Source organism: Zosterops lateralis (assembly GCF_965231275.1).
Source record: "Zosterops lateralis genome assembly, chromosome: 3".
Classification (NCBI taxonomy): domain Eukaryota; kingdom Metazoa; phylum Chordata; class Aves; order Passeriformes; family Zosteropidae; genus Zosterops; species Zosterops lateralis.
Window position 1 is genome coordinate 107,008,090 of NC_139764.1, and position 22,130 is coordinate 107,030,219.

Sequence of the window (22,130 nt, forward strand, 5' to 3'; positions counted from 1 at the left end):
GCCCATAGGCAAAGGGTAGCTATAGTGAGAACAGCAGGATTTCTGATAAGGAAAAACCTTAAGACATTTCTCACATTCCTCAGAATGTCTTTGTTTCCCACTCACAGTCATTGCTTGTTTTTCTCTAATAAAATATGCTCCTATGACTTACAGAGTTAATTAACTCCACAGAGATAATAAACCTAAAGTGAAAGAGCATTCCTTGTACATATAAGTCATGAGGATTATACCACCACTTCTGTAACTATCAAGAAAACCAGCATGAAGCTTCATAATGACCCTAAATAAATATTTATCCCTATGTTTAAAGAGAGGGAAATTTTAGCACAGACGTGCAGCAACGTGCCTCAAGCTGTATAATAAGGGGTTTTCCTTAATGCAACCAGCAATCACATTACAGTCTCCTATTAAGAGTCTTCAGAGAATTGTCTGGTCTAGGACATATTGGGATAAATCTAATAATTCCAGTCTTTCTGTGTTTGCAGATAAGTTTACCACAGAAGTATTTGTCACAGATTGGATTTAATACTCCCAATCGAGATGTTAAATCAGACTTCTAATTTTTCCTCAGTGGTGAGTAAACACTCCAGGAGTCTGAAAATACACAGGACATTTTACCATTAATCTGAACTTGAGATTCTTTATCAGTGTAATTGCTATTTCCAATATTTGCTTCCCTCCTTGGCTGTTGATTCTATATATCAAACACAGGAGAAAAATTACTAATAATCAACATTTATCCTTATTTACATGTGCTAATGCACTATGGAATACTACTGTGGAGGCTTTGGGTCCATCCCAAAATCCTTGAGGAATGCACCTGCTATACTCAGCTTCCATAAACTCAGGCCATGGCAGGAGCCACATGCAACCTCCTTTCACAAAACATATATTAATCCCCAGTTACTCATCCTGCCAGAAATGCTCCACAGAGGCTCCCATTTTTATTAAGCAACACCAAGGCAGCTGCCAGAGGAAAAGGGTATCTATTTCTGTGTTTAACTGTAACTTCAGCAACTTCTTCTTGTGTGCACATAGTTAAAAGGAAAAGCTTGTAGCTAAAGCATGTTAAAGACACAGAAACATGATTCTCTCTCAATTCTGTAATTTCACTTAATTTACAAGAATTGTGCCCACTGAAGTTAAGAGAATTTTTAAAGATTTTCAAGCATCTCTGGTGCATTATCAAAAAACAGCTGGTACCTGCAGACAGGTTGTTAAATAGTGTCAGGCACATGCAAGATTTGGCCAAGAAAAGTTTGTTTAATTGAAGAGCAAACTTACAGAAATGTGGACAAAGCAACAGCAACCACATGGCATTTTAAGAGTACAATTCATATTCTTTACATTATGTACAGAATTACCAGATATACTGGGTATATTACCAGATATACCTGGTATACTGGGAACCCACAGGTTGAGCAGGTCACTAAAATCAAATATTTATCTTGTTTACACTATCCACCTGCTCCTGTGGTGCAGAATTCTGCCTGGTGATCTTGTCACTGGCAGCTCCCACTTTGATACACAAAATCCGTCCATAAAGAAGGAACATCAAAACACAGAACACTCCGTGCCATGCAGTGATCTCAATGTAGAAACATAATCCATGCTTTTAGAAGGAGTATAATCCCTAAAACAATTTAGAGATACATAATAGCGTAATCCATGCTAACAGTACAGATCCAATTCTTTTCTGAACTCTACAGCACACTTGACTATTCCAAAGCACTTAAACTATCAGTTTATAACAGCAGGATAGTATTTCTACACTTTATAAATATCACAGAATCTTTTAGCTCATTAAGGCTATCCATTTTCAGAGGATCATTTTAAATTAAATTATTGCCAATTCCACTGAAGCACTAAAAAGAAACCAACCCACATCAAGGAAGCAAAATACTGAAAAAAACCCAAACAAACAAAAAGATGGGTTTAAAGTTTTATTAAAGCTTTACTAATGTAAAAGCACATTAGGAAATGTGCACCAGAAATGGGGATAAACTTGACAGTATTTTGAACTGCAAATTAACACGCTACCTTTTACATAGTTTTCTGTAAAATTACTGACAATTTAGTCATTAATGGGTTTTTAAAAAGTTTTAATGAAGCAAGCTTCCTACTTCTCATCAAAAAGTTCAATCACTGTAACATGCAATGTTGGTAAACCCAGGTATTTTTCTTAGAAGTTAATTAACTTTGCCTTTCTTTACATGGAGAAGTTGGCACACAGAGCTGGGCTTCACCTAAGCCTTTGCCAGATCTAGATTCAATATTAGCAGTTAATATAAAATTATTTTCTGCCTAATTCTGGAGAAACAATGCCAGTGAAACCAGCTGTAGTTGCTGAGTTACAGTGATGCAGCACATGAAACAAGCCCATTCTTCTATCCAATGACAGCTCTGCCTGTGCCCAGAATCACAGAACCACAGAATCATTTAGGTTGGCAAAGACCTTTAAGATCATGGAGTCTAGCCATTAACCCAGCACTGCCAATCCACCACTAAACCATGGCCCTCGGTGCCACATTTACACTTCTTTTAAATGCCTTCAGGGATGATGACTCCACCACTGCCCTGGGCATCCTGTCTAATGCTTGACAACCCTTTCAGGAAATAAATTTTTTCCAATATTTAATCTAAATCTCCCCTGGTACAACTTGAAGCCACTTCCCCTTGTCCTGTCATTTGTTACTTGTGAAAAGAGACCAACTCCCACCTGGTTCCACTCTCCTGTCAGGGAGCTGTAGAGGGTGAGTTGGTCTCTCTTGAGCCTCCTTTTCTCCAGGCTGAGCCCCTTTCCCAGCTCCCTCAGCCGCTCCTCCTCAGACTTGTGCTCCAGACCCTTCCCCAGCTCCGTTCCCTTCTCTGGACAAGTTCCAGCCCCTCAATGTCCTTCCTGAACTGAGGGGCCCAGAACTGGACACAGGACTTGAGGTGCATCATCCCCAGTGCCCAGCACAGTGGAATGTTCATTTCCCTCAACCTGCAATTTGTACTTTTGGATGGATTTTAGAAATGGAAAGAAGAGAAGAAAAAAGTCACACCAACAAGAGTCTTTCCAATGGAAGGTATGAAAAGGTCAAGTAAGCAATATTATCATGGCATACATAATCATACTTTGCTAAATTCTCCAGCTTTAAGCCCTGCCTCCATTTGCTTTTAACGTGAGCAAACTTCCAGCTGACAAAATCCATGGCCTTCCTTCCCAGCCTGACACAGAAGACGGAAGAGATGCTTACGTTTCAGTTAAGGACAAGTCAGAAGCTTTTTTTGAGTAAACTCATCAACCTGTATAGTACCAAAGTCTTCTGTGAGGAAAATAAAAATTTTTAGTCACCGTGCTTGTGGAAAAAGATCACCAGCGCTTAGACAAAACATTTCTAGTCCTGGAAATGGATGTTTTATTCTGCTGCTGCTCACCAGTATTCACAAAACAACCCTATGACTTAATTAAAAATTTACAAAAGAACAATTTATTTAATTATTATCTTGCAAATCTCTGTGGAGTGCAGCAAAACTACTAAGATTCAGCTGAGTTTCCATCTGTGGCAGCCAATAAATCTTTCTGCATCATGAGAAATGCAGGCAGTAAAAATACCAGGGAAGAAGATGTAAAGTGAACCTTGAAATTAGGTGCAGTAAAGGAAATTATTCTCCCACAATGACATACACTGACAAAATCAGAACAGAATTCTGCTTCAGTAATATTAGGTCCCTTCTAGTAATTTTTGTAGTTCTCATCACTATCTGGCCATCACAGTAAAAACCACATTTCCGGGTTCTCAGACTTGAGGAGGAAGTCTGGGACCAGAAAGGAGGCTGATGGGTTATATTTGCAATGGAGAGCTGGGATACAGACTTGAAAGAGAAGAGGAAAACAGACAAACAAAAGAAAAACCCAAAAAATTACACAGGAAGGGTGGGAGAGAATAAAAAATGAAGAGGCATTTCCTGAATGATCTTGGAATAAAATAAAAATAGGAGATAATTCAGGAAACAAAACACAGTAACAGTCCTTCCAGCAGAGACTGAATATTCCCCCAGCTGAGATCCCAGCACAGAGTGACAGTCTGAGCCAAGCATGTGGTGCTGGTCCTCCAGGATGCTCCTCAGCCCCAGTGCAGCTCCTGAACCATTACTAGAATGCAAAATCTCTAACCATTTAATGAAGCCAAAACCTTTTGTCATCCACAACTTCCTACAGCTTTCATTGTTTATTTGACACAGTCCAAAGTGCCCTGTATGACTGAGATTTGCCAATGGTACTTTCATCTGATACTGGTTAATCCTTGTGTTATCAGAGAGTAATTACCATTACCTTCCCTGAAAAATAATGGATGACCTTGGGAAGGTGACATCTACTGTTTTTACCATCCCCACCCTTTCATTTCCAAGCTGAATGTCCTAGTCAATTCAGTTAATCCACATATGGAAGCTGTTCTGCAACTTTAATCACTCTTGTTAGTCTCCTCTTTGTAACTTTTAGTCCTGGCAGAAAGAAAAAACGGAGGGAAAACTGGAAGGAAACACAAAGGAAACAGAAGCAAGAATAAGAGAGTTTGCTTAAACAGTACTCCTTAGAAGGTTAAATTACTAATTAGCAGAACCTGCCACCTATATCCAGCAAACATACAGGATTACTTTCCTAGCACGCATGGGGGTTTGATGTGAAATATAATAAATTAAAATCTGCTTAATTTCTGTTCCTACAACCATTGGTATCAGTTTGTATCACAGTCTCATACTCTGCCTTGCCAGTGGCTCATAGGAACATTTACAGGCTAGAATTTGGAACAGAATTCTTCCCTGGGTAATACAGTTATTGCAGCTTCTCAGTTGCCAGAAACCACCAATTTAGCAAGGTTCTTGTGCCAAAAAAGGCCCCAAAGGGAAAAAAAAAAAAAAAAAAAAAAAGGCAGCAAGCATTTAATAGCCATGGCACAGATCTTTCCTCCTCAGGTTTTGATTCCATGTATTGTTTCCAAAACATCTTAAAGACAGTGAGTCCTAAAATCAGTTGAGTTGCTCACTATGTGAAACAAACTACCAAACAAACCCATTTTCTTCTGCCAGCCTTAAACTCAACCATTTCACTAGGAATTGTGTTGATTTTCAGCTATGAAAAAGTACAGTGAATATTCCTTCCCTTGTTAGCATTTTCTACACTGTTATGGTTTTACAGGTTTTTAGCTGTCTCTAAAAAAAACACCTAAACTATCCTTAGCTGTCACTAAACTAAACTAAACAACTCTCATCCATTTAGTGTTGCTTAGCACAGGAGCCACAACCTCTCTGTGGCCACATTTTTCACAGGTATCTTTACTTTGTGTTTAATTCCAGATCCTTTTGTGTATCAGATTCTGGCAGCTACAGAGTGGATCATTTCCAGAAAAGGGAGCTTAGTGAATGTTATCTTCAGGCCAGGTTAAAAAAGGACTGTCTGTGTATTTCTTAATCCAATCTGAATACAGAGAACATGAGAAATAAGAGGAGAGATTCTGCTGGTCTTCCAACCCACATCACCTCCATCAGAAACAGTTTATACACTTACACCTATACATTTTATTTCCCCAAGCCTGAAGATTTCCTGCGAAACACAGAGCTATGGAAGCACTACTATTTGTTGTACAACAAATTTCACTTGTAGCTGGCAAGAAAATGTAAGTGTACTCTTTTCAGTTCAGTTATACAAGTATCAACACACACTGTAACAAGTGCAGAGTTCCACAACAGTGAAACCAGGACTTTTCAGGAAAGATGCGTTTCCTAAAGAAACAGCTGTGCTGCAGAGGTCATGGTTCAATGCTAAACCATGGTTATGAGAAGAAACACAAGGAAAAATATTGGTGCATAATTTAAAATACACCCTCTCTTATTTATATTTACATATATTAAAAAACTTCTAAGCAAATTATCTCAGTAAGAAGTAAAAGAGCAGTAAAAATTCCTGATATTCATTTAATCTTACCTGTTCTTGAGACTTGCATACAGAGAATTTCACATCCAACTAAAGCACAAATGATTTTAGCTTATTAAAATATCTTCTCTGAAGATATCCAGTATGAATGCTAATCCCATGGACACTGACATTCCCTCAGCTTTCCAGGGGTTCACCCCTTCCAGCTCTCTCAGTGATGATTTAAGGCTACTGTCCCATTGTAGGAAAAACAACAGATGTCTGAAAGAACTGATGCAGTACAGTGGAAAGCCTGAACACACAAGATTCCTAATTAAAGTCATAGGGCATTATATAAATATATTTGACAGACCACAATGCCTGAAAAATGTGTTTGTTCTTGCCATTATAATTAGTGGGCTAAACCTGAACTCATTCTGCCAATACTGATTAGTATCATCTATGGCCTGTTCAAAGTGATGATCCCAGATGATTTGGAATTTAGTAGATGTTAAGATGGTGCCACTTCAGACAATGCTCATCAACCCTAAATTGCAACAACCACATGCAGTGGCTTACTGGAGTAATGCATTTCACAAACTTGGGACTTAAACCTTCAAGGACACGAACACTTTAACAGTCAAAGCACTTTGACACTTGGCCATATGTTAGATTTGTGTTTCTGAGTCTTTTCAGCTAAGCCTTCAGCCTTCTGCTCCATTTTGGGAAAGTATTTGTAGATCTTCTTGTGTTTTTTGTTTAGGGTTTTATATGCTTTGAAGAAAAAACACCAGGAAGTCTCTCTGACATCCAAAATGAATAAAACAGCTTGCATTACAGTATTAGTATTCCAGATAAAAATCATCCTGGGTTTCCCACTCAGTGTAAACTTACCTTGATACTAACAAATGATACTAACAAAATGAAATCTTAGCAAGACAAAGCTACAGGCTTAGAGTAAGTTAACAGCTCAAGATCTAACACTAATCTTCATTATTATCTAATTCTTCATTACATTTTAGGAGCATAGGATTGGAAGGGACTTCTGAGGTCACCATGCGCAGACTGCTGCTTCTCCAAGAAATTCTAATACATTAATTCCTTCCTAAAATCCAAGTTCTGCCTTAAGGCTATCAGATTTCCTCCTTGACCATGGTCCAGAATGTCACTGCAGACAGAACAATTCCCATTTCCAGACCAACTTCATCAGCAGCTGGTTCATCACTATTTACCCTTGTGCTAACACTGTACTCAAAGACAAGTTCATTTCCTTCCTTAATGTTGTTCTTCCTAGTAAGAAAAAATAAAGCCCAAATTTATTTACTGAAGAGGAAATGCAATGAAATTGAAATTAAAGCCCAAAACAAAACAGTAAGCTTTTATCTCGGCAGGTTAACAAAGGCAATCCCTTTATTCTTTCTCAGCACCTAATTAATTACACTGAAGCCCAGCTCTGTATCTATTTCACTCCCTGGGCTTCTTTTCCCCTCTTAAGCAGATAACCCAAATTCTACCCTCTAACCCACATGTCTCACTGGTGCCTGAAGCAATAGCACACAGCAGTCCTTATTTCATCCACCACATTTGAGGATGCATTTCCTTTCCCCCAAATGACATAATTACTACGTGATTCTCTAACACATCCGGTTGTCTTCCTAGTTACTCAGAGCTAACTGCCGAGTTCCCAGGACACACCAAAAATTCTTCTGACCCATAATGGTATGCTAAAAAGCTATTTGAAGTCAGCACAGCAGAAATGTGATGAAATTTAACCAATGATATTGCAGCCCATACTGCGTAATTCTGGCTGGAAAATTACTCCAGAGTTTGTCATCTTCCAATGTAACCCGCATACGTTTTCTTTTTACTGATGATATTGCCATTAATAACCATTAGGACTGGCATAATGATAAAATCCATGAAGAATAATATGACTACAACATTCTGGTCTAAAACCATTTTCTTTGCCTTTTAGCCATTTACTTCTCTAATGAAATCCAACCATGGGATCTGTTACACGTTTTCTACAAAACTCAGGTATTGAAGAAGGTACAAAGTGCGACTTTCCCTTGTTAAAACCTATTTTCATTTACTCCATTTAACATATAACTCTATGTCTAACTATTTTTTCCTTCTAAGATTTCCTCTTACATATTCCATGTGAATCATATTATCCTCACGATTACTATAAATAAGATTCCTTATATTCTGAAACTCTACAGCACTATTTCTGACTTAGAAGACTAAAGAAAACATTTAATATGGCAGACACACTGGAAATTTAATTTTTTGCAGGGTGTGATAGTGGAAGATAAACACCCCCCTGACTTGAGCATATCACTTTTGCTCCATATCAACTGACACCACTGCCCTCATTTAAAGGAAGGTTTAATTCGCAAATAAAGACAGAGAAAATATTTGCTCTTGTCTTATAATTTCTTTCCTTTTCCTACTTTTAGATGGGAGAACAAGTTCTGACACTTGCTTTGCAAGGTCTAATTCAGCTTTGTATCTTTATCTACTCTTGCTGATATTCAAGTCTACAGTTTCCATATCTACACCGCACACAAGGTGAAGAGTCAGGTTGCACTCAAGCAGCTTTTAATTGAACTCTGATGACCAGGGTCACTACTAATTCAGGGAAAAAATCAGACTGCAAAGCTCGAGACTGACTTTTCTAAGGAGAAAGTGCAGCAGAACCTCTTGGTGAGTGTTTTACCCTTGACACCAGGGAACCAGGATCTCACAGAACCCCTTCATGTCTACTTTGGTCTCCAACACACCTGAGTGTGAGGACACAAAATTCTACTCACAGCAGCACAAAATCCAGTTTCATTTATCAAGGTTTAGAAGCACATGAAATGAGTTACAGCTACTACTTTCTACACCTCAGTTTATCAGAGATTTTCCTGCCGGACCACAGAAAATTTATATCGAAAGGAAACAGGTGCTAGAAGGGAAGAGAAATGCCGAATAAAAACATATACAAAAGAAAGCACAGCCCAAAAATTCCAATGGTACTTAAGTAAACAATGTGAAAGATACTGATCAGCAAATAATTCTTTCCTTGTTCCAGGTGGTCCAGCAAGATTAAATCTCCCCAAACCCCGATCCATCAGCATGGATATCAAACCCTGAAGAAGTGCAGCCTACAGAAGAAGGAAGGGGAGTGGAAAAGAAACATCTTGCAACTCCTCTCCAGCTGGAAAGAACACATCCCATGGCAGTGAAGGTTACTTCTTTCAGTGACAAAAGCAGTAATCACTGAGACAAATTAAATGGAATTACATTTAACCTATTAAAGCCTTTATCCTTTCAAATGTCTTATTGCAATTAGTACATTAACTCTTTCTTTAGAAACACAGTTGCTGAAGTTATTATTTAGTGTAACTAAATGCCGTTCCCAAAAGCTTTTGCAAGACTCAGGATGAACTCCTAAGCAACCTTTGTCCAGATGGAGAACTGTTTGTAAGAAGAATCAACTACCATAAACTGGGTTTGTATTATCATTTTCACAGGAATAATGATCAATATTCAAGCAGTTACAGGATAGAACTAAACTCTCAGTAGGGTATCCTCAATCTTGTTTGCAGACTGGGGAGAAGTATATGCCTGGAGTGGCTCCTTGATAGGACTGGACTCACACAGATAAATGTCTCTTATCCATCTGGTGCAGTGTAAGAAACATGTTGCTCAGCCTTGCTGTTCATATAAATGTCACCATAATCTTTACATTTTATATTTGTAAAAACTGGCAGGTCTGCCCTGAGTTACAGAAAAATCAACACCCCCTCTTTAGTCCTGCTTTTTTCCTCTTTGAATTTCAGCTTGTTAGTAAGGCACCCACGAAGGTCACCTTGGACAGCAATGGGGAGTCAAAGGGAGCTCCTTTCTGGGCACTGTGTCCTTTCATGACTTTCTTTAAAGTCAACCTTTGGATAGGTGTCCCTGGAGCACACAGCCTTTACACGTGGCCACAGAAGAACATGCCAGCTCCCAGTACAGCACAGTCTGGCCACCAGCCACATGCTGAGGCTGGACAGGCTCAGGATCCTGCTCAGCCAAGGGATGTTCTGAAGGTGCCCCAATGAAGCTGAGTCTCTCCACTGGAACTACACACATGGCTCTGCCTCTTCCTTCTCAGGATCCTGTGCAGAACTGCTTTCTCTGCCTAGGCTGGTAAATAAAGTGTTGCAGCGTGTCCCACTTGTATTTGTTTGAGGCTGAATATCGTGCTTTGAACCCTCAGTTCTCAGACTGTGTCACACAATCACACACCTGTACACACACCTGCCCCCGGTCATCCACTCACTTTTCTCTAACAGTGAACGCCAAAAATAACCCAGAAACAGAAACTACTTCAGGCATTGCACTACTTGGGAACTAACAGCTAAGTATATTGCACCTTGGTAAGAATGAGTTCTTTTCCCACAGAAGGAACCCACCATTTCCCCCAGTAGGATACAAAAGGGAAGGGTCAGTGCTGTGCTAACACAAAGGTGAGGCAGGCAGCCAGTGCTCCCAGGCTGCAGCAGAGCCTAATGGCTTGGTTACCTCACACATAACCTCACTCCTCATCTCATGTAAGTCACTATCCAAGTGTAAAAACATAATTAGAGGTTTCCTGCAGTGAGTGGCAAATGCAGGTGAACTGCTTTGAATACAACCACCACAGCAGTGCTTGTAAATGGTAAGTAGCAGGGAAGAGGAACAAAGACTAGAGAACCAACTTCAACAGCAAAGGTTGCTTGGTATTTACCTAGAAATCACATTAAAACTATTGTTCAAAACACCTGACTTGTTTGAAATTTCACCAGTTCTGATAAGATATGATTGCAAGACAACACACAGTTGACACAGCCATCCAAACTACTCTGTGAGGAGCAATAGTTTAACTATTGCCTTGTGTCTTCCTCAGGCTCTCTCTCTTACTATGCCTTCCAACACAGTAAAATTCTGAGAGGGGAAAGGCAGCATCCTCTGACAGCATTCCTTTGGAGAGTGGCAGACAGTACTGCCCAAGGGATTTCAGATCAAGGATCACCCTCCCAAACTAATGTATGAGAGAGAAATGTACGTGGTCAGCACTGACAGTACACTTGCAATCTTCCAACAGAACCAAGTAATAAAAAGCCAAAACAAAAAGACATCAAATAACTTATGCATACATCAACCACAGAGACAGCCAAGAACATAAAGCTGTATCTTCTCCAAAGAGAGCTTCTAACTCTTTATTTTAAATTGGGAAGCAAAAATCATGTCGCAATAATTAAAAAAAATAAAAATCCATTATGTTCAATTGAGTGAAAAAAAAAAAAATCTGGTCCATAGAATTTCCCCCAATATTTATTGACTCATTTTACTTGGCTTTTATTGTAAGGTCTATGAAACAGTCTGGAAAAAACTGCAACTGACTGTATTAAAAAAAGTGTTCATTACACAGATTCATTCTTTTTTACACAATGTCTTATGCTCACATGAAACAGGTTTGTAAAACAGAGGTTTGATTTGAAATCTAAATGTTGTTCTGGGGGAAAAAAAAACAACCCAAAAACCCTTTCCCAATTTATCTCAGTGAGAATTTCCTAAATTAGTTAAAGACCTCCCAGTCCTGCAGTAACCTTCACAGATAAATGAGATAAACACTCATTCCTGTATCTATTTTTCTATTTTTATCAGGAGAAATACTCCTTATCAGGAGTACCTGAAATGCAAAACATTGTTTCTATACTTGTATTTTCATTTTGGCCAGCCTCGTAAATAACAACATGCAAATGTCAAATTTCTTTGCAAGTTTTTGCAAATTGTGCTTTCACAAATAAACCTTCTGTAAAACTAAAAGCTCCAGTCCATACACAGGAACAATTTTAAAGTTCCAACTCTTATATGTCTTTGAAAGGAAATCACCAGGAAACAAATGCAAAAGTTGCTGTAGTAGAAAGAGCACAATCAAGAGGAAAATTCTTTATTTCTTTTTCTTTTTGTTTTGAGAATGGCTGACTGTGATCAATGTCACAAACTGCTTGACACATTCAAATATTTTGTTTAAAATAAACAGCATAATGGACTATAATGGGACACATTTTGTGCTGAATTACGTAACAGAAAAGGTATGCAAGTTTAATCAACTATTACTTAGCATATTCTCTGCTTCAAGTCAGGCAGTGTTCGCACTACAACTCACACATTCCTCAGCCCTGTAAACGATCCCAGATTGTCAGCCACTCCAGGCGTCTCGGTAGCCCAAATTACACTGCAGTGAGGCTACTCCCCTCCGAGCCTCGCAGCACCGGCTCAGGCGATCTGCAGCAAAGTGACCCAAACGCTGCTGCGGGCACCAAAAAACCACAAACAAACAACAAATCCCGAACCTCCCCCAGCCCTACCTGAGCAACCCGGAGCTACTCACCATTCACGGCTGCGGGAAACTGAGCCATCATGGTCCCGAATGCGCCCCGCTAACCCTCAGCCATCTGCAACATGAAAACATCGTGCCATTAATAATGCAACAAGGGCAGAGCCGAGCGGGGCGCGTCCGTCCCCGGCCCCGCTTCCGACAGCGAACAATGCCCGGCCCGGGGCTGCTGCTGGACCGGCGGCGTTTGGCGTTTGCACCGCCGAGGGGGTGCCGGGATCTTTTTTTTTTTTTTTTTGTATAGGGTATGCAGTGCAGTTCTGAACCTTGTGGCAGTTCTTAAAGGCAAACAGTACCAACTGTTGGGAGCAATGTACACAAACAGCAATACATATGTACATATGGCTGGGGACAGACAGCACAGCCCGGGGTCCCGGTATATCCTTTCCCTGCCAGCTCTCCCCGGTAAATATTTAGTGTTTTATTAAAAAAAAAAAAAAAAAAAAAATAAAAAGTTCAGTGCTCAGCTCTGTAAGCGAAACCTGCTGCGGAGGAAAGTGGAAAAGCAATTATTATTCAAATTCATCCACTCCAACACTCCACGCACTATTAACAAAGAAAACACTCTTACATGAAGAAAGGGCTTGTCCCAATAAAAATCTGTCATCAGCCGGTTTTGCAGAAGCAACACAATGAAGTTATTCCTTCTCCTGAGCTACTGCATAAACATTCAAAAGCAGCATTTTAAAATGGGGTCTCAACAGAATTTACTTTCATAATAAGTATCAGAGTGCTATGATTTTATTTTTCTAGTACGCATTCTTTCAGGAGTACCTGTGTAAAGAATTCTTTAGAATTGCAAAATAGTCACTAATAATTATCTGAGGGAAAAGCATGAACAATTCACTGCTTTTCACAAATGTAGAACTAAGACAATGAAATGAGCCCGTGCTTTGGATGAGATAATTTTACTTAAATACTGAAATTTATACATCCGTATTGTTGTGCTCTCTGTGGAGAAACCATTGTACAGGATGATGCTAGAAAAATGAAATATTTATTTTAACTTAAAAAAAATGAATCACATCTTGCTCATCCCCTTTTCAGACACCAAACCTCCTACTCACACACATACACAAAAACCCCCTTCACCTCTCAATACAGCCACATGTTTTAATATTAAGTACAGAAACATTACATCCCCCATGCTCCTTTCCTGCAAAGAAACTCCTCCTCATCTCAGCACAAAAATCACACAACTAGAAAGCACTCTGGGTCCACCTGAGGACAGAAAGCATGTTTTGTATCTATTGCACATTTCTTCAATAAAATTAAAAATGTCTGGGACCAGTTGTTAACAATTCTTTATATATAGTTCACATCATCATTATACAGCTCTACTTAGAGACAGCAAAGGGAGTAGTTGGTGAGTCCAAATGATCTCTCACAATGACACAAGGTATCAACCACAGAAAGATGAAAAAAGGAAGCATGGACCTGTTCCAAGACATGGACTTACCAAGAGACACTTGAGATCTATAAAGAGCCTTCCTGAAAAATGCTGCCAATGTTGTTAAACATTTCTACAGCATATTTCTCTGCAAAACCTGTTCTGTCAAAGAGGTCTAAAACAGAACCTGAAACCATGACACAGAAGCAGGATGCTGGAGAACACCCCCAGAATCAGCAGACCTCTACCTACATGTGACTTGTTCCAGATTTAGTCCCATTGGTTTGGGGCTACATATTTGATCTTTCCTCCAACTCACTTTATTCTCTTAATTTCAGGTAGCTTTTAGGTTTTTTGTTTATTTGTTTGTTTTTAATGAGTAATCACAAAAACATAGACTATCCCAAGTTGGCAGGGACACAAGAGGATCATTGAGTCCAACTTCAGACTCCACGCAGGACACTCCAAAAGCTCACCCAATGTACCTAAAGAGCCAAACTACTGGCCAAACACTTCATGAACACCAGCTGAGGCCATGACCCCTTCCTTAGGGAGCTTCTTGTACATGATTGAACTCTCTGTGGAGAATTTTTCCTTATATCCAATCTCAAAGTGCTCTGATATGGATTTAAGCCATTCCCTGGTGTCCTGTCACCAGGAGAAATCAGCACTTCCCTTGCTGCTCCCATTGTGAGGAAGATGCAGTCAGCAATGAGGTCACCCCTCAGTCTCTTCTCTGAACTGGACAAACCTCACAACCTCAGCTGTTCCTCGAAAGTCTTGCCTCATAGTCCTTTCACCATCCTTGTTTCTCTCCTTTGGACATATTCTGGTATTTTTATATACTTCTTACACTGTGAGGCCCAAAACTGGACACAGGACTTGAGGGGAGGCCTCACAGTACAAGTCACATAATTATCCGACAATGCAGGTTTTGATAGTAAACTGGTTAACTCTTAAAGCCCCAAATATTAAGATTTACTTTTAAAAAATTCATACAACTCAGAGTTATAGAGAATGTCGCATTTTGCCTTGGTTTTGCTGAAATGGCTTGTGTAGACTGAGCTTTCAAAACCCTCTACTGCAGAGCACACAAGTAGAAGCAACCTGGGCAGTTTCATGCACTGTAATTGGGGAAGTCCCTTCTCCTCATTTTAATGTCCCTAGAGTCACAACTATATCACATTTTAAATCAATCTCATCTGAAAAATTTGGAGGACTTTGATGTCACTTTCAATTGGTAAAGGTCATTCCTATTTATAAAGGCCCTGCATCTGTGGAGGACATGTGTTCCTGGTTCATTTTCATCAGCAAAAATAATGAGCATCCCTGCCCAAATTATCAACACAGGATTTTTTTCAGTGCACCTGAAAATTCCCCAAGTTTCCCAGGTCTGGCCTGAACCAGCCTGGTAAATCTGTGCTGGGCATTGCCATGTAGATGAACCAACATCCAAGGTCAAAAAATAAGAGGGAACTGCCCAATGGGTCTGTACTGAGAGTAAATTACATCAGTGTGATGTGATTAAATCATGGTTTAGTTCTGTTGTCTCACTATTATGTCTGTATGCAGACCTTGTTGTATTTTAAATAAATAGTAAACTTGAAGGGAACCAAACCCTCCTGCAATAACCCTTACAAACAAAGAAAATATGACCTTACAGAAGCAACCAAAAATCATAAGTGAGACTTCTACAGGATTTTGTATCTCACCAGCACTGGGAACATGTTCTTATCCCTTTGCACAGATCCATGTCATTTAGACACCAGGACTACACCAAGCACAGATACTTCTCCAGTGACAGATTCTCAAGTTGTACCAGGAAGTAAAAAGCAGGAAGAATAAAAGTATTGCTGCAATATAATTTACCCTCAATTTTTATTTTTTTTTTAAAAAGGAAGAAACAGTTCAGTAAACTTGAAATCTACACACATTTTTTGAAAGTCTGTGAAAACAGTCCTTCCCAAAGAATGAAGCTTGCCTTAAACAAGTATTCTGTCTTCTTCATTTCTCCAGCACATCCCAAAGGCTTGGAGATGATGTATGTATCAAAGCTAAAAGCAGCTTATTTTCACCAATTGCAAATGAAGTTGCCATCTATAAAGACCTACAAAGGTGTAAAAGCACTTTTAGGACTCGAGTGTGAACCACTTATTTACCAAGGGGAATCTCAGCAAAAAAATATCACTTTAAGACAAAGTTACACTTTTTAAAATGATTTTGACAACTTTTAATCATTAATGGAGGTGAAAGTTGTAAATTTCCATGGACCATTTTTACACAATGCCATATAGAAATGTTCACTGAAGAAAGAGAAAATAAAAATCAAGAAAACACTATAACCAATGTCCCAAACAGATTACATGATGAAATCATGGCTATCACCACCAGAGCATTTCACAGAAAATTGTTTTTGCAAAATGCTCCAGAAGATGTGCTTGGTGAGCTCAGTCACCAGTTGTAAGAAACTGTGGCAGACACAGCACAAAATCCACGGGGTAACAACAGGATCAAACATCCTTGTGGCCACTGTAGATGACATTAAGTCCTGCTACCATTTAAGGTGAAAACAGGAAAACTTGGATCTTACATTTAAACAGCAGAACATCAAGTTCTTGTAAACAAGCCATCTGACTAGTCCCAATCTCTAAAGCACTAATTGTTTTCACAAACTGACCTGCCAGATCGCAACTTCTGTTCCCTCTCTCAGTGTTCATTATCGTTGATACAAGTGGAGAAAAGAAATGAGGAGATTGCAAGAAGCAGGGGGCACGTCAGGACCATGCTGAAAGCATTAGAAAACATTAGAGCTGGGCAGACTGCAGGAAAAGGGAAAAAAGCTTTTTGTTTGCCCTATCATAGGCATATTGCCATTTTATGAAGGTCAGCCATACCACAAACTTTGTTAATATTTATACTTGAATCAATTTTTTTTTTTTTTTTCAAAGCATTTCTCAGAAAAACCACAGCCTCATAGTCTTGGTAGGAATTAAGGTCTGGTGCACCATGCTCTGTCTGGAAGAAAGCAAATACCATGGAAGCATCACATGTGGTCACACTATTACTCTTTTTCTTTTCTTCATGAGAGGAGGAAGATATATTGCAGAATTTTGGTTCAAGAGCCAATTAGCAAGGACAGAGACTGCAGCACTAGTTACCTGATTTACTCTTTGCAACACCTGTAGACAACACAAAGACAATTCATTATATTTGCAAAGCAGTGACCCTGTAATAGCCCATGTAGTTGCTTCCTGCTTTTTTTGGAGTACTCTCTTAAAAATGAGAGAATAAGAAGCATTAGTCAGGCCTTATGAAGCAGCACAGACTAAAACTTCTCTTTGTTCAAGACATACTGCTATGAGAGTTTACTAATTAAAAAAGGAAAAAAAAAAAAAAAGAAAAACATCTCAACATTGTGGCAGGCCAAGTGTTTATCTCCTTTATACAGCAGAGTTATACACAGCCACATGGCCTTTCCAAAATGCACTGTGGCCAGCTTACAAAGTCCACCCACTCTGATAACAGATGAATGACATCAGTGACAAAACGGAGGAGTTGCCTGTGGGCAGCACATTGCTGGCTCTTCCTGCTCCCCCTGCTACTGCAGATAACAGTACTGAGAGCCTTAGTTAATATTTTGATACTAAAAAAACCCCAAAAATGTTAAACATTTTACTGTTTAACTCTATGGTCTCTTCCTTGCTCATTGTGAAAGAGAAACTCCCTACCCAACAGTGAGTGTGTCCAGAGGAGGGCAATGAGGGTGAGGGGTTTGGAGCACAAGCCCTCTGAGGAATGACTGAGGGAGCTGGGGTTGTTTAGCCTGAAGAAAAGGAGACTCAGAGGTGACTTTATCACTCTCTACACCTTCCTGGTGGTTGTAGTCAGGTGGGGGTTGGTCTCTTTTTCCAGGCATCAACTGACAGAATGAGAGGACACAGTCTCAAGCTGCGCCAAGGGAAATACAGGTTGGATATCAGGAAAAAGTTTTTTAGAGAAGAGTGATAAAGTACTGGAATGGTCTGGCCAGGGAGGTGGTGGAGTTACCACCACTGGATGTGTTCAAAAGAAGATTGGATGTGGCACTCAGTGCCATGGTTTAGTTGAGGTGTTGGGACATGGGTTGGACTCAGTGATCTTGAAGGTCTCTTCCAACCTAGCGATACTGTGATTCAGACAGAACACAAAAAGCATTTTTCTAACAAATACCCTTCTGCCCACCTTGCCTGATTAAAAGGCTTTCTGAACATACTGACCGTACAAAATACAAGGATCTCTGTTTCTGTTCAAAAAACAGAATTGTGTGGTCACTATTGCTGGGTTTACTCTGTTTCTTCCACAGCTGCTCAGCTGTGAAAGCATCCATTCAAAGTATCAAGACAGTTCATCTCTCTCCTCTGTTTCTGGAAATTAAATCTGATCTTTCTTTCCTCCTTCCTAGGAGAAGGTTTCTCCCATTTTATTTTTAATTCTCTATGTTAAGGCAGAGATCCGCAGGTTCCTCTCAGTCTTGTCTACACCCTCCTCAGCTTCAAACCTTCTCTGCAAGGAAGAAATTATTCTGAGGGAAAGAATGAGAATCCCACTTCAGGAAGCTCACTATTTAATCCCCTGGCTCTTCTCCCAGGAGACACAAACTTCCTCAGGAAAAGACGGGAATTGAACCCAGCTCTGTCACACCCTGAGAGAATACATTCACTCACCTGATCACAGACAGACAGACATCACCACCTCTGCTTGCTTTGCTTAAAAAGGAAATGAAAAAAAAAAGCAAGAAGCAGAGGGTAGACTATTTACAAGACTTATTTTTTTAAAGGCTCTGAGCTTCTGCCTTCGAGAAGGAACTCCAGGCTGCATATTGTAACCTTTCCAGAAAGCTGAGTGAGATATGCTTGCTCCTCAAGGGGTGGTAACTTAAAATATTCTTGGGGGGTTTTTTTGCTTCCTACTTTCAATTCACATGACTCCCCACTCCATATGCCTTTTTTTTAAGGTTCTGTTTTAAAACACATCAGTTCTCACATCTAATAATTTGCAAGCTTTGTGCAAGAACCCTTAAATGCAGTTTGGTGAGGTCCACACACACCTCGTAACCTGCAGTTCTCCACTTTCACACTGTAACTCCTAATTTATGTCAATGTGGACTTGGGCAAGATGTAAGTATTTGATGAGCTGTCTTCTTTTCATTGTTTTCTTACTTCAACCATGACTGGCAACATTGAGAGCATTTTACTTTTAAGCTTATTTGTTTAAAATCTTGTCACCTTAGAGGAAAATTTTGAGCCCACTCCTGTCCTCCCATCAGGAGCACAAGCAAAATGCTAAAAAAAACCCAAAACAAAAACAAGCAAAAAAACAACACCAAAACTTACAGAAGAATTCTTAATGTTATTTTCTTCTTATGATAGAAGAAATGCTACTTAACTTGCTGCTCAGCTTTCAGACACAGATAACAGTGCAAAATGTACAGAACATCTAATGAGCTGCTACAGCAAAGTATAAAACAAAAGATATGTGAGCACTCTTCTGTGCTCAGCAGAGAACAATTTCTGACTGTCTGTAAAACTAATGAAAGTAAAACATTCAGTGAGACTGGATTTACAGTTTAGGTATCTGCTTTCAAGCTGGGCAGGTGCACAAAACTTGCATTGCAAGTTTAACTTCTCAAAATTGAATGAGATGACAAGCAGAGAGGAGAAAGGTCACAAGAGGCCTTTAGAGCAAAGAAATCGTGTTTAACTCTGATGAATCAAAACCCAGGGAAACCTTGTGGGAGAAGAAGCAAAGATTAGCATATGGCAGTCAAAACAGGAAAAAAAAACCAAACTGGTAGGAGTATTTCAGCTGGATGGGTAAAAATGCATTCCACAAAGTGACACAGAAAAGTGTGGGTGTAATTCCCACCCAGCACAGGGACTCTGGGACCAGCACACTGGACCTGAGCTGGACCCAGGACAGAGGCACAGCCCCTCCACCTGCCCCAGCTGAAGCTCCTGCTTCTGACCCCACTCCCATCCACACTTACATTATCAAGAGCAGCCCCTCAAACCATCCAGTAGAAATGTGGTCTCTCAAACCTTTAGCAGAGAGTTCTAAGGCACACAGTAATAATGTTCTGAGCACCAAAATTGAATTACACGATCTTAGGGAATCAATTATCACCTACATTAGACAAACATCTCAAGATCATGTAAAATCCCAAGGGGCAAATGTATCTCAGTTTAAAAGACGACTGTCTTACCTTAAAGTCATAAGAGTGTAGTGGAAAAAGCTAGAAAGTTTTAGCTTTTGATTAGTAAAATTCTTGACCTTTGAAAGGACTAAAGTATCATTTAAATGTGTTCTGATTTTTTGATACATTTATTATATAGCCATAATAGGTAATATTTTTTTCACATTCCAATTGTAATATTTTTAGAAACAAAGAAGAGTTAACTCCCATTTCCTGTTCTTCCCTGACTTCATGTGTATGCTGTTGAATCACTAACTGCAGATAACTGCCCATGACTGATGCCACAGCATTTCACAAACTCCACTTGCATCAGCCTTGAACGTTTTCTCTAGTAGAGCCTCCTCAGAATTCTTGTCTGCTAATTCTGAAGCAACAACTTCCCATATCAAAGTGTCTCAAGTCAAACTGGCTGCTCTCAGAATCCCTGTTCCAAAGCAGATGTGACTTTTCTGGATCAACCATGCCTTTTCAACTATCTGTAACTGCCAAGATGATTAAAAATAGTTCTCAGGTGCTTGTCCTCTATTAGGTAATTCCAATGCTTTGTTCTGCTACTGTCATCATGTTACATCATTTGAATTTCAGGTGTTGTTCTGAAAATAAGTGTTACACAACACTGTGCTCATCTATACATTAATGTTCAATCCATTATTTTAACTGTAGGATCCAAGTAACCAACCTGGCCAGGCTCTGTTCCTATACTGACAAAATTCTAAATACTCTCAATTTGAAGAAAAATGACATTTCACCAGCTCCATTTTTACTTTATAATTTTTATATGACCTAATCCTCACCTTTACAACATTTAGTGCCAATGGCACAACAATACCAGAAAAACAAGTTACTACAGTCCCTGTACCTCTTGCAAAGGGCAATAAAACAATGTATAAAACACAGAAGAACAAGGAACTCATGAAATAAAGTCTCCTATTTGTTTTCTAAAGACTTATCCTTAAATAAATCTGAAAATGAAGCAAAACAAAACCTACCATTCTGACAGACAAGTGAATTAATGAAAGCAGTAACTTTATAGTAACCAAGCAACCAGGATGCCTGAATTCTCAGCTTGCCTTTTTCAGAGTATGAGACATGAGTAGTTGACTACTTTGATGAACCCCAACACCCAACATGAACCAAGCTTAGCAGAAGGGTGTCCTTTGCAAGGATCTTAACTGAATATAATATTCATAAAAAAGTAGGCAAACAGACAGAGAAGACACAACCAAATTTAGTTTAGCCCTCAAGGAAGAGAAAGACTGCTGTATGTTTGAGTACCTATATTAGACACCAGAGGACCCACATGGCTAAAAGCTGCTAAAGCTGCTCTAAATATACTGACCACAAGAAAAAATTCAACACAGGCTCCCATCTGATCAAACTCAGACAGCCAATGCCACAGAAAACAAGGTTCCACTGCTCACAGCTGGCTTAAAATTTTGGCTTACATTGGTCTGTCACTGGAAGGAACTTGAACTTACAGGTAGACATAAATCTCCTGGTTCTATATTGATCAGGAATCAGACACACGTTACCAGAGGCAATTCAGCTACCTGCAATATTTGCAACTAAGCATTTGAAAATTTCAGGATCAATTAAAACAGCTGCTCAGCCCTTCCAGAAATCCAACCAGGCACTCCATCATGAGTGTTTCCCTTCAAAGTAGTCTGATGTGTCACCTATCACCAACCAGGGCATACAAGGAAAATGCAAATTTAAAAGGTTAAGTTAAAGAGTGATAGGATGTTTTTAAAGATAAGAGGAATAGAGTAACTACCTTATTATACCCCATATCTAGGCTCAACCTCTGGACCTCAAAGTACACTTTAAGAGTTTTACTGACAAGTGACAGTGCTTGAAATAGGTCAGTCAGTCATAAAATAAAGAGAACTCTCCAATTAGCACAACTTTGTCTTTGTTATCTTTATAATCACCAACCATCGCTTAAGACAAAAAAGCCCAGGAAGGGTTACTGACTTTCCCAATCATTCAGCCACATAAAATGAACCTTCCAATCCAAGCAACACCCCAAAATCTCTGTCAGGCAACTACTGCTCTCATGATTTTCATGGAAGGGACGTGTACATCAAGCTTCACCCCAAAACGTTAAAACATGGCAAGATCCATCATCTAATATCCTTTACCAAGAGATTTGACATTGCACTGAACTGAAAGCAGCTTTTGAAAGTCAAAATAA

At 39.4% G+C, this 22,130-nt stretch overlaps 1 protein-coding gene across 4 annotated transcripts in view; it reads right to left on the reverse strand.

Moving 5' to 3' along the window:
* The window catches only part of ITSN2 (intersectin 2), an 85,203-nt gene that overhangs the window by 53,845 nt on the left and 9,228 nt on the right, over positions 1-22,130 (reverse strand). For all 4 annotated transcript variants that reach the window (XM_083858496.1, XM_083858497.1, XM_083858495.1 and 1 more), the window contains exon 2: positions 12,309-12,372. In XM_083858496.1, coding sequence (XP_083714622.1) covers positions 12,309-12,339 — 31 coding nt within the window. In that variant the 5' untranslated portion in view covers positions 12,340-12,372. The remainder of the gene's footprint in view (positions 1-12,308; positions 12,373-22,130) is intronic.